Raw genomic sequence first — 15,748 nt, 5'->3', positions numbered from 1 at the left:
AATACACTTCCTCTGGTGGGTTGCCATGGTTACTCTCATTACCTGCCTGCCCGCGAGGAGCCGCACGAGCCGCTCCAGCAGGCCCTCGGAACCGGGGCCGGTACACGCAGGCGCGCGCACTCGCGGGCGCAGGCGCGCGCCTGTCTCCCCGCCCCTTCCCTCCGGGAGCGCACGCGCGTGCGCCGTAGGGAGTGCGAGCGCTCTCACCCCTGCCCCTCATCCCGCCCTAGCAGCTGTCAGCGGCGCGCGCGGCCCGCCGGCCCCTGCGCGCGCTGTCAACAGTCATTAGCGCGCGGGACGCGCCCCTCCCCCTCGGTCCCCCAGCCCGGGGTGGGGCCCGCACCTGGGGCCCCCTGCTCGTTAGCGCACCCGGGCCTCCAGCTTAGGTCCGGAGGGACCTGTCGGGCTCAGAGCCTCCTCCTTCCACCTAGAACCCATTCAGAGGTCCGGTCCCCGAGGGAGGCGGGACCCCAGAGTCTCAGAGGGCGCCCCCTCCTGCAGTGGTGACGACAGCGGTCATTGATGAATGTCTCAAGAGGGCAGGCATGTTTGTGCTTCGTTCGGGCTTCCCGCAGCCCTCCGCCGGTGAGGTGGTGAAAGCCGTGGCGCACTTGGTGTCATTTCGCGCTCGAGGAAACTGAGGCGCAGCCCCTCCTCGTCTGAGGGCAGGGCTGGATTGTCTTCTGGCTCTGCCTCGCTTCTAGGAGCACCCTTATTGCTCAGATCAGGCCGGTCCCTGACCCTGCAGTATCTCCCAAGGGAGGCTTCATCCCCGCCTGGCACTTCCTTCCCCCGCCCTTCTCTTTCCCAAAAGGGTTGCCTTAGCCCGCTGCACTCCCTCCCTCCCCCCCTACCCTGCCAGGAACCCCAGAGTTAAAGCCAAAAGAAAGGAAAAAAGAAGAGCAGAAAAGGAAAAGGCTCCGGGGAGCAGCTTGAAGGATGTGGCACCTCGCTGTGGCTTCGGGGTCCGTCCCAGGCACTCTCTCTGTGGGCCCGGGCGTGCATGTTGGTCCTCGGCGTGATTTGAAAGAAGATAGAGGTTCAGCGAAGCAGAAAGGAGGTCTTGGAATATGTGAGGCTGTTCCAGATGGCAGGTGCGACTCGATGGCAGTGCTCCGCACTAACAGTTGGAGATTGAGCACAAGGGTGGATAAGAGGCAGGTGCTACATTGAGTCCTCAGTGCCTTGCTTATGCATTTATTTATGGGTGTGGGGAGGGCTTCCTCCCACTGCCCCCTCCAGGTCTGAAGAGCTCAGTGGCACTGGGGGCCAGAGAATTCCAGTGTGAGCCTTGTTTTGAAGGGATTGCTTGTTTTCAGTTAGGTAATTAATATTTAGAGTCAAGAGAAATAAAAAACACTGTCACTTGTATTTGAGCAGGGCCCTCCTTGGCCATCTGATTGCAACCTTACAAGTTATCACCAGCTTCTCCTGGGACTCTGGGAGAGACTTTCAGAGGTTGGGGTGATGCTCTTTCAGTCTGCTTTTCCATCTCTCGGTTTTCTGTGGTTTTAAGATCTCTCCACCTCTTCCTACCCCTCTGTGGCTCCTCTGCAGGGGGCTAACTCCTCCCCTTTGGGTCTTCCTTTAGCTCTGCTCAGGGCTTGGAATAAGACTCCCTTCTCCTGAAACTTCCCAAACTCAAGTCCTGGCCAAATTGATTAAAGCAGGAACAAGCCCTGTCAGTGCCTGGGAGGAGCATGCCCAGTGCCTTTTGCTGTGTTCTCAGCCTCTTTTCTGCCTGGCCTAGATGGGATGGAGCAGCATCATTGAGTTTGCCTGCGCAATCAACCCCCTGAAGTCCCAAACTCCCACACAAGTGGAAGCCAAAGGTTTGTCCCCTGGGGTGTGTTCTGCTGACTGATGCCGTCCTGTAGCAGCAATCCCGTTGATTTTCATGCCTCGTTAAGAGTTGGATCTGGAATGCACCAAGAGCGCATATTTTAAGGACTTTCTTGGTGGTTCCTTCCTCTCCCTTAGGAGGAACCCACTTGAGAAATGTGCCTGCTATTTAGCAACATCCTCTCAACCAAGGCCTCCTTGTGGCTGGGAAGCATAGTTCCCTCTTACAGTGATGAAGCTATGCTAAAAGGTATCCCGTGGCTTGAAACAGTGTTCTCACCTTGATAAGTCTGTAACTTGTTACCAGCCAGCAACTTCAAAGTTGCAGAGATGATGACAGAGCTGAGTCCATTAGCAATTGGACTGTGCTTGCTATCAAGGCCAGGGGTCCCTTCAGTTGGCTTCTATAGGAGATGGACAGGATTCCATCTGAGGGCTTGACCCAAGGGATTCTCCCAAGGATTGCCATGAGGCCACCTGGCAGGAGCCTGATGGCCTGCCAAGATGCCCTGAGTCCTCTCATTGGTCTTCAACCCTGTATATAACAATCTCCTTTTGATAAGTATTCTGGTCACTTGAAAAAACTGAGGAATTCAATTCCTCCTAAAGTAACTTTGCCAGGAAGTCAAAGTGCAGGGTCAGGCTTGTGGGGGTGGGGTGGGGGTGGGGCATCCCTGTCCATGCACCTGTGATCCACAGTAAGTCTCTGGGCAGATTTCTTGAATTTATAGTAACATTGCCTAATAAGAGTCTTCTTACCCCCACCCTATTAGGAAAGGTAGCCTTTGCTAGAAATGAAAATATTAACATACAAGGCCTGGAAGCCCAGAAGTGGTAGCTGTACTTAATGAGTCAGTGTCAGTTTCACTACTGTTTACCTTCATGTCTCAATCATGAAGACGTGCTAATTAGCATTTCTCAAAATCTTCTTGCATTATAGTCATTTGGGGATGGACTTTTTAAAACCTCAGAGCAAAGACTTGGTAGGCTGAAGTAGACCATGAAAAATATGCATTTTGTTTGTTTGTTTTTGGAGGCAGAGTCTCATGTAGCCTAGGCTGGCTTTGAGCCCCCTTTACAGTTAAAAAAAAAATGGCTTGAACTTCTGATGCTCCTGCCTGCACTCTGTAAGTGCTGGTATCATGGGTGTAAGTTACCATGTACAGTTTATGTGGTGCCAGGGATTGAACCCAGGACTTCGTGCATGCTAGACAGGCACTCTACCTACCAATCCATATCCCCAGCCCCCAAACACCCATTTTTTAAGAACTGCTCATATGATTCGTTTTTATATATTTTATGTGCATTGGTGTTTTGCTTACATGTATGTCTGTGTGAGGGTGTTGGGTCCCCTGTAACTGGAGCCACAGACAGTTGTGAGATGCCATGAGGATGCTTGGAATTGAACCCAGGTCCTCTGGAAGAACAGCCTGTGCCACTGAGACATCTCTCCAGCTCCCCCACTTTTTAAACTTTTGTTTGTTTGTTTTTGTTCTTCAAAATGGGCTTTCTTTTGTGTAGTCTTGGCTGTCCTAGAACTCACTCTGTAGACCAGGCTGGTCTCAAACTCAGAGATCCATCTTCCTCTGCCTCCTGAGTGCTGGGATTAAAGATATGGGCCACCACCGCTCAGCTCTCATATAATTCTAAGGCTGCTTATGTAGGACCCACACTCAGAGGACCAGAGTTCTACATATTTTGAAATATCAGTTACATGTAAAGTAGACATTTTGAGATTGCTTCAGTTGTGTGCAACCCCGCTTTTGGATCAGAATTCAAATGGGCTAGCTTTAAGGGAGTTGGCAACGTCTAAAAAAGTTAGTAGCTCTACAGTTTTAAAAATGAATGCCATGTCCAGTTAGGTTAGTTTGGGTCTGGTTGGTTGTTCTGGAGTTGAATGGTTCTGGAGTATGTTACCATGGCAATGTTCTTCCCTATAGAGAAAAAAACTCCCATTGACCTGGTATTTTTCATGTCCTTCCCCATGAAATGCTATAGAGTTTCTTTCCATCATTCCCGTCTGGCATTTTTGAAAGCTGGATCGTTAGGAGAGTCCAGGTCCTCTCTGATCCAGTCCCCTAAGTAAAATGAACTTCCTTTGTCAATACAGTGTGCAGCTTGTTTAAAGCAGGGGATTAAATGATACTGGCTTGGGTACCAGGCAGAAGTGGGTTGGCTGGGGCATCCCAAGGCTAAGGAGAGGACTGGAGATGCTGTTCAGTGGCAGAGTGCTTGCCTGGTGGGTACAAGGCCCTGGGCTCAAAAATGGTCAGTACAGGGCAGGGGTGGGGGATGGACAAGGTTCCCAAGGCTATCGGGAAGACACTTTGTGTTCTTTTAATTAGCAGCTCTCTCATATTTCTGTCTGCATTCCCAGCTAGGGAAGGCATGCCCCTCCTGCAGCATTTACCATAAAGGTCATTACCTTCATGGATGCACGGCCTGTGACTGCTGCCAGATCTCTTTGTTACCATCTTCATCTTCCCGGGGCTCTTGTTGAAGGCCAGACAGACATTCTGGTGTTCTTCCTTTAGGGTGTTAAGCACACAACCTTCAGGTGACCACAGCTCACTAGAGGGCTATCAGTGTAGGCCTCTGCAAACCTTGTGTGGTCTGACTTCTGTTTGTTACAGCCCTTCCCTGCTAGAGACAGGACCCAAATAAGACAGGTTGAAAATATGAAATCAATCGTTTTTTTTTTTTTAACAAGGTCTTCTTATATATGGCCCCCAGTCTGGTCTGGAACCCTCTATGTAGCCCAGGTTGGACTTGGCCTTGAACTCCTCCTTCAGCCTCCCAAGTACTGGGATTACAGGTGTGGGTCACCACGCCCGGCCAAAGCAATCAATTTTTAAAGAGGTAGTTACTGATAAATGCTCCCTTGAAGTTTCCCTGGGATAATTTTATTGTCACACTGGACCAGGTGCAAAGCCACTGCTTAACCAAGTGTACCTAAGAATAGAGGTGGGAGGCTAGGCCAGGGACAGAACAGGCACTGGGTAATATATTTTGCTGTTCTATCTAGGTACATTCATTTTGGGAGTTTTTTGTTGGTGTGTTTGTTTTTTGAAACAAGGTCTCACTTTGTAGTTCTGGCTGGCCTGGAACATACATACATACAGACAGACAGACAGATAGTATATACATGCAGCAAAACACTGTATACATAATAAATAAATAAATTTTTTAAAAAATTCGCAGAGATACACCTGCCTCTGCCAGTGTGTACCACTACACCTGACAATTATTAGTTATATTTTGAACTCAGGAAAAACTTACCAGTCCAAAGTTTGAGGACAGCCTTAACATATTATTTAAGAATTAAATTAAATTAAGTAGGACTATGCATCTCTCCTGAATGTGGATATTACCTCATGGGATCCAGTTTGTAGCTGACTAGATCAGAATGAGAAAAGCAATGCCGGGCGGTGGTGGCACACGCCTTTAATCCCAGCACTTGGGAGGCAGAGCCAGGCGGATCTCTGCGAGTTTGAGGCCAGCCTGGGCTACCAAGTGAGTTCCAGGGAAGGCGCAAAGCTACACAGAGAAACCCTGTCTCAAAAAAACAAAACAAAACAAAACAAAACAAAACAAAACAAAACAAAACAAAACAAAACAAAACAACAGAATGAGAAAAGCAGATTCCTAAACACAAAGTGTTCAGGCTCAGTGAGTCCAGAGGGAGGAGATGAACATTTACCAAGCGTAATGTGCCAAAAGCCTCACACAGACTTACCCCCATTTCTTTTTCATATATGTGTGCAGGTGTGCATGCATATTGGCATGTATGTGCATATGGAAGACTGAGGCTGATGTTGGAATTCTTACTCATCACTGTTCTGTCTTAATTTGACTTATTGTTTGGAGATCTCACTCTGTAGACCAAGCTGGCCTGGAACTCAGATCTGTCTGTTTCTGCCTCCCTGGTGCTGGAGTGGAAAGTTTATTTTTTGAGGCAGGGTCTCTCAGTCAGACCTAGACCTCGCTGTTAAGACTAGTCTCCTTTGCCAGCTTCCTTGTGTATACATGGATCTGAACCCTGGTCTTCCTGCTTACATGCAAACACTTTATCTGTGAACGATGTCCCCAGGCACACAAATCCCTTCACATGCATTCTCACTGGATCCTTAGAACATTCAGTCGGGACAGGCCCATCTTCCAGAGGAGAAAATAGTATCAACCAGTGAAAAGGAGCCGGGCGGTGGTGGCACATGCACTTGGAAGGCAGAGGCAGGTGGATCTCTGAGTTTGAGGCCAGCCTGGTCTACAGAGTGAGTTCTAGGACAGCCAGGTCTACACAGAGAAACCCTGTCTTGAATAACAACAACAAAACAAAAAACAAAACCGAAGAAATAAAATGAGCCACCCAGGGTCTCTGAACTGGTAAGAGGCCAGGCTGGTGACCACAAGCCCTGGAGGTCCTCCTGTCTCCCCGATACCAACAGCATTGGGCCTCAGGCATTTGGATGACTGTGCTCAGCATTTTAGGTGGGCTCTGGGGATTCAAACTCTAGTACCTGTGCTGTGCAGCAAGAGTTTTTAGCCCTGGAGCTATCCACACAGCCTGAAAATTGATACTTTTTCAAAATTAAATTTTGAGCTGGATGCAGGGGCACACACTTTTAATACCAGCACCCAGCAGACAAAGGTAGGTGGATCTTTGTGAGCCACCCTGGTCTACATAGTGAGTTCCAGGCCAGCAAATGCTCCGTCTTAAAACAACAACAACAACAACAAAATAACAAGTTAAAGTTTAACAGCTCTATAGAAGACAACAGAGGTCACTAGTGTTCTTAGGAGACTTTTTAATAACTGTGCACACCTGCACAGCCACATCTAGACTGAGGACTATAAAAACTCAGTTGTATTTATTCTTGAAGTTCATTCATTTTTGCCATCATAAACCTCTAGTTGAAAAATGTTTTCAATGGGCTGGAGAGATGGCTCAGTGGTTAAGAGCACCGACTGCTCTTCCAGAGGTCCTGAGTTCAATTCCCAGCAACCACATGGTGGCTCACAACCACTTGTAATGAGATCTGGTGCCCTCTTCTGGCATGCAGGGACACATGCAGGCAGAATACTGTATAAGTAATAAATTAATGAATCTTTTTTCAAAAAAAGTGTTTTCGAGGGGGCTGGAGAGATGGCTCAGTGGTTAAGAACACTGACTGCTCTTCCAGAGGTCCTGAGTTCAGTTCCCAGCAACCACATGGTGGCTCACAACCATCTGTAATGGGATCTGATGCCTTCTCTGTCGTTCAGGCATACATGCAAAATAGAGCACTCCTACGTATAAATGATTTTTTTTAAGGTGTATTTTTTAGAGGAGGCTGGAGAGATGGCTTACTGGCTGCTCTTGCAAAGTACCTGGGTTTAGTTAGCAGCACTGACATTGTAGCTCACACTTGACTGTAACTCTAGTTCCAGGTGATCCAGTGTCCTCTTCCTCTTTTGGCCTCAGTGGACATCAGGCATGCACAGGGTGCACATACATGCAAACAGGCAAAACATCCACTCACATAAATAAGTTGGGTTTTTGTTTGCTTGTGTTTGCTTTGAGACTTGGTATAACAGTGTATCCCTGACTGGTCTGGGACTCATTATGTAGTCCTGGCTAGCCTCAGATTCACAGAGATCCACCTACCCCTGCTGTCTGAATGCTGGATTAAAGGCTTGTGCCACCTCATCCAGCAATGGCTTTTAAAGAAATTCACTATAGCTGAGCTTGGGCTTGTAGCACACACTAGTAACCCTGGCACTTTAGAAGTGGAAATGGGGGCTAGAGAGACAGCTCAGTGATTAAGACACCGCCTATCCTTCCAGAGGATGTGGGTTCAATTCCCAGCAAATGTGACAGCTCACAACTGTCTGGAATTCCAGTTCTAGGGTATCTCATATCCTTTTCACACATGTGGTGCACATATATACATACAGACAAAAAATAAAACTTAAAAAAATAATCTCTGAGTTCAAGGCCAGCCTGGTGTACAGAGTGAGTTCCAGGACAGCCAAGGCTGTTATACAGAGAAACCCTTTTTTGAAAAAAAAACAAAAACAAACAACAACAACAAAGGATCAGAAGTTGAAGGCCAGTGCCGGGTACACAAGGAGGCCAGCTTGGGCTACATGAGACCTTGTCTCAAAAAACAAAAAGTTAACATTGTATTATAACTGACTGTCACAATATTTGACCTGTCTCAGTTGTTCAGGGCAGTATTTGAAGATCCTCCAAATGCTGGTAGTTACCAGTCAGCAATGAACAAGCTGGCCATTGTTGAGCCTGTAAAGGCAGTTTAGGACTTCAGAGGGCTCGGCTCCCCTGAGAAGGAAGTAAAAGTGAGTCCTGAAAAGATGTGTAATTTCATAGCTCATCTCATAAGTGACCACCGGGGAAGCTGGAAGTTTGCCCACAGTTTCAGAGCAGTGATGGTGGGCTAGCATGTAGCTCTCCTGCACCCATGCATTGTACACACACACATGTGCTTACACAGACGCCTGCTGTTTAATAAGTCCCCATGAAATAGGTCCTGACTGGCAAGAGAGTTGTATCAGGCAGGTGAGGCCATAACCCAGGAGTTCTAGGGTTCAGCAGCCCACACCACAGATGCCTCAAGCAGGCCAGTGGCGGAAAGACTTTCCTGTTCTACCATCACTGCATGTCTGTCTGGAAAGCCAAGGGATAAAACCCAAGTCTGTCTGTTGCATGCTGCTAAGGCCTGTATTCTTCAGCTATGAAGTCTGAGGGCCTAAGCTATCTGTGCCCGTCCTGTTCTCAGGCAGGTTCCAACCATCACAAGCTCCCAGAGTTGTAGTGTTCTAGTGTTGAGCTCTATCATATACTCAGAAACTTGGCCTCTTTTCTTTATGTAGCCCTGGAGGTCTAACTTGCTGTGTCAACCAGGCTGGCCCCAAACTCACAGAGATATACATGAAGACATGCACCACCACACTCATTCTAAAGTATGTTACAATTCTAACAACAGTGTTTGTGAAGATAGTCCTGCCTCCCAGACTTGGTATAAAGTGCTGCGCCGTATCTCATTTTGTCCTCCCTCGTAGAAGTTTGTAGGCAATGGAGTGCTTTCTTCCCTTTTTATAGATGAAGGGCATGGGGCTCAAAGATGCAAGATAGTCAAGGCCACACGTCATGGTGGGGTAGAGTGTGTCCAAACCACGTTGCTCTGCTGCTGCCAGCCAATGGCCCGCTTAACAGTAGTTGTTGATCAATCACCTACCACGTGCCGGGCATTTTTTTGGTGTGAGCCGGCAGATGAATTCCACACCTCCACAGGGCTGCTCTCCTTAAGCCTGCATCCTCTGGGAAGGATTGTCTTGGAGCTGTATCTTTGGGTGCATCATCCAACCCCTGCCACACTGGTTGTTCTTGACCTCTGAAGCCCCTAGAGCCTTCCCAATCTTCCCGTGGGGAGGTGACGGCTGAGGGCCGGGGTCCCCAGATGTACCTTGTATTCTGTGGACCAGAAGACACCTTCATGGCACACTGGCCTTGCCTAGAGCTTGTGCCCTGCAGTCTCCCTATAGCTTCCCTCCCCAGGGGTGTGGTGGAGGCGGGTGTGGCAGAGGGTGGGTGTGCAGGTGCCTCCCACACCTCTTTGCAGCAGAGAACTCAGTCTCCACCTTGGCATGCCTTGTTGGGCCAGCTCACAGCACTCAGGCCAGCCTGATAAGAGGCTTGAGGCCCATAGCCATCAGGCTCCCAGCCCTGCCACATCCACATGGCCTCCAGCCTGCTTTTCTGTACATCTCCCCACACAAAGAGCCTGGGTGCTGTGGCTGGCGTTCAGCTGCTGGAGTGGGGAGGGAGGAAAGCGGTGAAAAGCTTTTCAGAAAGGCCGGGGCGAAGGCAGGAGCCACCCAGGTGATGGGAGCTGGTCCCCTGGGACCCCAACCCAGGACCACAGTGAAAGGTTACTGCTAATTGGCAAGCTCCTGATGGGGCCGCATCTATTTAGCACTCCCCCTCCCCAGAGACTTCTAGGATGGTCTTGGCACAGCGTGTGATTTGAGAGCTCTCTGGGAGTCTGGCACAATCTGTCTGAATTGTGAACACTGAGCCTCTTGGTTTCCTAATTTGTACTTGTGTTGTCTTGTTTCTCTGCCCATTGTTGCTGGTAGATTTAGTAGCCCCCCTCAGCCGCCCTGCCTTCGGCACCCTCTCCCCACATCCAGTGGGCTCCCTCTTCTCCCCAGCCCCTAGCCACACTGTTGGAGGCCATGCTGGGCCAGAGAGCAGCAAAGTCCCTGCCCCCCTCCCCTGACCTGTGGCCTGGCCTCAGGGCCCAGCTCTCACCCCTCATCAGCCCTGACACTAACGCGGCTTGTCCACCCTGTCGCAGGGGGCAGATGGCCTGTCGGAGCCCGAGGGCATCTCTCTGAAGCGGGTTGCTGTGGTGGAAGATTTCTTTGACATCATCTACTCGATGCACGTGGAGAGCTCCGCAGAGCCAGGCAAAGCCCCCAAGCACGCCGGGCAGAAGAAAACCTACCGAGCGGTGAGATTTCTGTCTCTGCCTCCGCTGGCAGCCCCAGGCCTTGGCAGGAGGCCATGGGCTCCGCACATGTTGGGCGGGGAGGCGGGGCGGGGAGCTGAGGCGTGATGAAGCGGCCTTTGGGGATCCAGGGGGGCATGGGGCAAGGGCATGGCAGCCAGAGATGGCTCACAGGGTGAGGGGCGGGCTCTGCGGTCAGAGCACAAAGGAGAAGCAGGTTGGGGAGAGGGAGAGGGAGAGGAGGAGAGGGGCTGGGCAGGGCAGGGAGGAAGCCCTCCTTCCCCAGTTTCAGCCTCTTATAGCCTGCTGGGGGAGCACAGATAATAAGAATCGCAGGGGCCAGTGCTTCCACAGCATGGCATGGACTGCTTGCCAGCTTGCCCTAGATGCCTCCTGTGTGCGAGCTTAGCCAGATTACCACACACTATAAGCCAGTCCTGTGAGTTCCCAGAGGCTCTGGGTCTGAGAACTCCTCCTACCTTCAGGAGGTCACAATTGTGGGCCAGAGAGACTGAAGGCAAAGAGATAAACACAAAAGGAGAAATGCCTCCAAGACAGCTTTGAGAGAGCAAGAACCCCATACCGGGGGGCTCAGCAACCATACTCCTAGTCCTGGACATTTAGTGCTAAGCCTGGGGGGCTTCATGGAGAAGGCAACGTTATACCGGCTACCTTGAGGAGGGCAGGAGAGGATGGAATGGCTCTCTGGAGAACTATTACACCCCAGGGAGCTGGAAAACAGGGCTGTAGAGAGAGCAGTGGCCCAACCTTCAGGAGGAAGCTGCTAGGCAAAGGCCCCCTCCCTATTTGGCCCGCCCCACATCTGAGTCTGTACCCATGGCTCATGCCCAGGTCTAAGCCCACAAGCCAGACATTTTATTGTCAGCTGAGTCCTCATGGCCATCCTGTGACTAGGGTACTATGCTCCATTTTCTAGTTAAACGGACAGACCCAGAACCTCAAGTCACTGTCCAAGGTCACACAGAACCTGAGTAGCAGTCAGCTGGAATCCTTCCAGGCTCTCCATGTGGATTTTCTCTTCAGAATCCTATAGTTGTATCTTCCTGGGGCCAGGCTTGCCCACCTACACAAGGTGTGAAGGTCCTGAGCTCCTTGCTTTCCCATGTAAGTCTGCACCGTGTGAATACAGTACCCATGGAGACCAGAAGACAGCATTAGGGACTAGAGTTACAGTTATAAGATGCTGTATGCGTGCTGGGGATTGAACCCATGTCTTCCGGAAGAACAGCTAGTGCTCTTAACCACTGAGCCGTCTCTCTTTAGGAAGGGTCCTTTGCTGGGAACCTCAGAGAAGTGAGGAACCAACCTGAGCGCCACAGGATCAGCACTGTCTTCCCACCCTCCTGCTGCCCCTGAGCAAGGAAGCCAGTCTGGGGGTGTTTCCAAATGAAACTATAGAAGGGAGGACCATCGGTTAAGAACCAGCAGGTCCCATGGAATTGAGAAGGCAGTGTTTGCTCATTATTGAGCCTAACACAGTGCCGGGCCTCCATGTATATCAGGGTCCATCCTTGGCCCTTTCCAATCTCACCTCCTAAGTCAGATCTATGTAAAGGCTACAGGCATAAAGCAGGGACTCCTGTGAGCCCCCATTTTAAGGTGAGAGCCACAGCCTGCCTGAGGTCACCTAGCTGGTGCAGAACCCGGCAACTGACTAGTATCCATCCTTCCTTGCCACAGGTCTCCTGAGGCAAACTATCAAGCCAGCCACTGGCTACTGTCAGGCATGTGGGCTTGGCTGTATGGATCTGGTGACTTCCCTGGCTCCTCAGTGCCCAGCACCAAGCCTTGTCCATAGGCAGTCCTCGGTGGGGTCTGTGGCCTTTGGAACATGCAGAGGCTGAGGGTGAGTTGGGCCAGTCTTGCCAGCCCTTATGCTCCCCGGGCTAAGTAGACAGCTAGCCCATTGCTTCTGATCCATATGCTGCCATGTGCTCCATTTCCCTGCCCAGCCTAGAGCTGGCACACGACTGGCATGGAACCGGCTGGGCTGCACACACAGCTGGAATTTCAGCACAGGGCCAAGGCTGAGCCCAGCAGGCCAGGGCCTTTCTGCAGCAGTTCAAGGCCAAGGAGCCAGTGCTCCCCCTTCCCCTCCTCCTCTCTTCCCTGTCTGCCACCTTTCCTGTGCCACCCTCTTCCTGTTCCTGGGGCAGAGGCTGTACCTGGATGTCCTATCCTCACGTTTCATCTGCTTCCATTTCCTCCCACCCAGCCTAGCTCCTCCTCGGTCTTGCTCTGCAGAAATGAGCTGCCCCACCCCGCCCATCGCCTTCAGAAAGAGCCCCCAAGCAAACCCTGTGCTGATGATGGCTGGGGAGAGGCACAGCCTGGCACTGCAGGGCTTCATCAAGCCCTCGGATGAGCGGTTTCTGGATCTGTCACTGTGTATTTTGCCAAAAATCAGATTTTCCATCTATAAGGCACAAGGACTTTAAAATTCTTACAAGCCTGAAGTGCCTTAAAGGCTTGGGAGACAGTAGGGCCTGGGCAGCCTTGTTCAGGGCACTAAAGGAGGCCATTTCTTCAGTAGAAGGGAGAGTCTTTCTAGCAACTGAATTAGAGAACCATGAATTAGAGAGGAAAGGTTATGAGCTTGTAAGGCCTGGAGTTTTCGAGTCAGGCAGAAGCATTTGCATGAGATGATACAGGAGGAGCTCCTGTTTGAGCAGGGAGCCCTACCATAGCCTCCTAAGCAGGGTGACCTGAAGGTCCAAGGATCCCAGGAATCTCACGGTGCTAAACCCAGGGAGAGTTCCAGCTTGCTTCCAGTTCCCTGAGCTCTTTCCCAAACGCTTCACTGATCTCACTGGATCAGGGCTTGAGGAACCTTTTCACTTCCTCTTCCCCCCAGGGATGCTAGAGGCCTGATCAGCTTCCAGAGCGTAGATCTGGCTACCCAGGCCACTTTGGAGTTGAGGCCAGATGTGGTCAACAGCTGTTCCAGGCCCCACCACGTGCTAATCCACCACAGGGCAGAAGGAGGATCTTGTAAAGTGGTGCAAATCCCCACCCCACCCCACCCACCCCACCCACCTCATCAGGCTCTGTTGGCTCCTGAGTTGGGGAGTGAAAATGGGCCTTGCAAGTCAGCGACTCTGCAAATAGCTTCTGCTCTCCCTGCCCGTGAAATCTCTCAGTTTTTAAGACTGAGAAAAACAGAAAAGGGAAATCCATGCATGGTTTTAGGGTCCTGGCAGTAGATTCTGAGAACAACATGGCAGGCATCTCAGGACAGCTGAGGGAAGCCTCCTGGGGACAGGTCCTGGAGCATCTCCCTTCCAAAACACAGAGGCAGCTCTCTGGTTCTGTTTTGTACATGTGTCTATTTCTAGAACAGTCTGAAGCCATCTGAAAGCCACTGTCCTCCCGACAAGATAGCGTGTGAGGATTGCCTTTCTGGTCTCACTTTTGTGTATATGTGTGTGTGTGGTCCCGTGGACCTGTGGCATCTAGGCCCTCAGACAGAAATAGAGGCTCTATTTCTGGTCCTGGACCAACTGAAGGGTGAACCAAAAGATGCTGTGGAAGGTGAGAGAAGAGGGACTGTGTCGGCCATATGGGTCCCTCTGTACAGAACGGATTCCCCAGGCTTCCTTCTACTCTGTCCCACTATCTGGCAGCTCCAAGGACTTCTTACCTCTCCCATTCCCCTGTGGGACCCAGGGCCGTAAGATATATCCCCATGGCTCAACCCAGACCCCAGGAGATCTTGTTGGTCACCATCTCACCCTGGAGACAGACTCCTGTGCACGCTGCAGGCTAGGCAGCAAGGACTGGCATTCTCATCCTGTGTGCAGCGCTGAGCAGAGCAGCCTGGCCAGGGGCTGCTCTTGAGTCCTTTGAAAAGTGTCTGTCCAGGGCAGGTGAGCAGGCCAGCTTGACTAGTTTCTGGCAGGAACCTCCTCCCCCTCCTCCTTCCAGCTTATTGTAGCTCTCTTCCCCGTAGCCACTCAGCTCTTCTGAGGCCTAACTTTGGGAGCACTATCTCAGGGGAGCCCAGGACCTCATCTTTTGGCCAGTCAGCCCTGGCCCTGGCTCTGCCTGGATCTCATCCTTCCCTCCTGTCCTTCTACAGCCGAGCTCACTGTTCCCAACTCAGCATGCTCTGAAAGGGACCTCCGGAGCGCTAGGCTAGGATGAAGATGCCTGCTTACCTAGCAGAAAGCCCCCCACCTTCCAGTCCTCATTCCCCAAGTGGGCCAACCTTGCCATCCTCCTCCACTGGGGCTCTCCCATTTGTGGCCACAGCCAGAGATGCTGGGGTTGGCCCTTGTCCTTGACCTCCAGAGCAAAGCAATCAGACAGGGGATTTAGAAGGAAGATAGCTCATCACGGAGACTGCCTGCTCTGCAGAGCATCAAATCAGCTGAGAAGTAACAACTGTGTCACCAAAATTAACTCAAGTTTGCAGCTGGCAGGAGTAGCCATGGAACTAGCAGGCCAGTGGCTGGGCTGAGAGCCTTGAAGGCTGGTCCTTAGGGGGCTGCTGCAGCCTAGTGCACCCTAGCCATCTACATACCCTAGCTCTCCTCTCCTCTAGAGATTCGGAATGTCCATGAGTCCTTTTCCCTATAGAAACAGACTGTGTTCTTGCCACAGAGAAGGACCCAGTGCAGTCCAGAGTGGCCCCCAAGCCCTCACCCAACTTTCTTGCTGGGCTGTGGTAAGGACAGGAATGCTTGGTGATGCTGCCCCCTAGTGGAGCAGAGCGGGAGAACCGGGCTCTAGGCAGCAGGTGAGAGGAAAAGTGGCATCCCAGCGACAGCCAAAACAGAAGCCGAGTTTCCAACCCAGAGCAAAGCTGACCCCTTACTAGATTTCTAGGCCACCCCCCTCCCTGCTTCCTACCCAGCCTTCTCATATTCCCTCCATTCCATCTCCACCTTCCCTCCCTCCTACCAGCTCTGTCCTGCAGCATGGGATAGTGATGCTCGCAACACTGCCCCCCAAGAGCTGTGTGACCTCAACTGAATCCTTAGTTACAAAAGGAACAGGAAGGCTCCCTAGTGGTACAATGTGGAAAACTGGGTGCCCCCAAGCCAGCCTCCTACGGCTCTGCCGGAAAGGCTCTGGCCTGTAAGTTAGCCCAGGACGTCCATGGTGGAATTTTGGGCTCTGTTCATAGGCCAGTGAATTTACAAGTGGGTCTTAGTTTATACATCTCTCAGAGGAGAGGTTGCTGTATTCTAGAGCAGTGTTCATAAGTCCACCCTTCAGTGGCAGCAATAAAATGTTCTAAGAAGAATATTACATGTTAGAGGTTAAAAGCTAGATCATGTTTAAATGTTTTTCGTTTGCAATTTTTTATCTCCTTTATTCAAGTCTTAAAAACAAGTGGCTCATTTTACAGCAAGGAGTGGAGGCCACTGGCC

The 15,748-nt window shown here is 51.0% G+C and overlaps 1 protein-coding gene across 3 annotated transcripts in view; it reads left to right on the top strand.

Annotated features, from left to right (window-relative positions):
- Nol4l (nucleolar protein 4 like) overlaps positions 1–15,748 on the top strand; it is a 121,137-nt gene that overhangs the window by 37,942 nt on the left and 67,447 nt on the right. The window contains exons 1-2 of one of the 3 annotated variants that reach the window (XM_006985464.4): positions 271–1,094; positions 10,200–10,355. In XM_006985464.4, the coding sequence (XP_006985526.1) occupies positions 10,284–10,355 (72 nt within the window). In that variant the 5' untranslated portion in view covers positions 271–1,094; positions 10,200–10,283. Of the gene's footprint in view, positions 1–270; positions 1,095–10,199; positions 10,356–11,328; positions 11,478–15,748 lie in introns of those variants that run through there. The other 2 variants (XM_076570886.1, XM_042276514.2) reach the window with 2 other exon arrangements.

Source organism: Peromyscus maniculatus, chromosome 4 (genome assembly GCF_049852395.1).
Source record: "Peromyscus maniculatus bairdii isolate BWxNUB_F1_BW_parent chromosome 4, HU_Pman_BW_mat_3.1, whole genome shotgun sequence".
NCBI lineage: Eukaryota > Metazoa > Chordata > Mammalia > Rodentia > Cricetidae > Peromyscus > Peromyscus maniculatus.
This window is presented reverse-complemented; position numbering and strand designations above follow the sequence as displayed.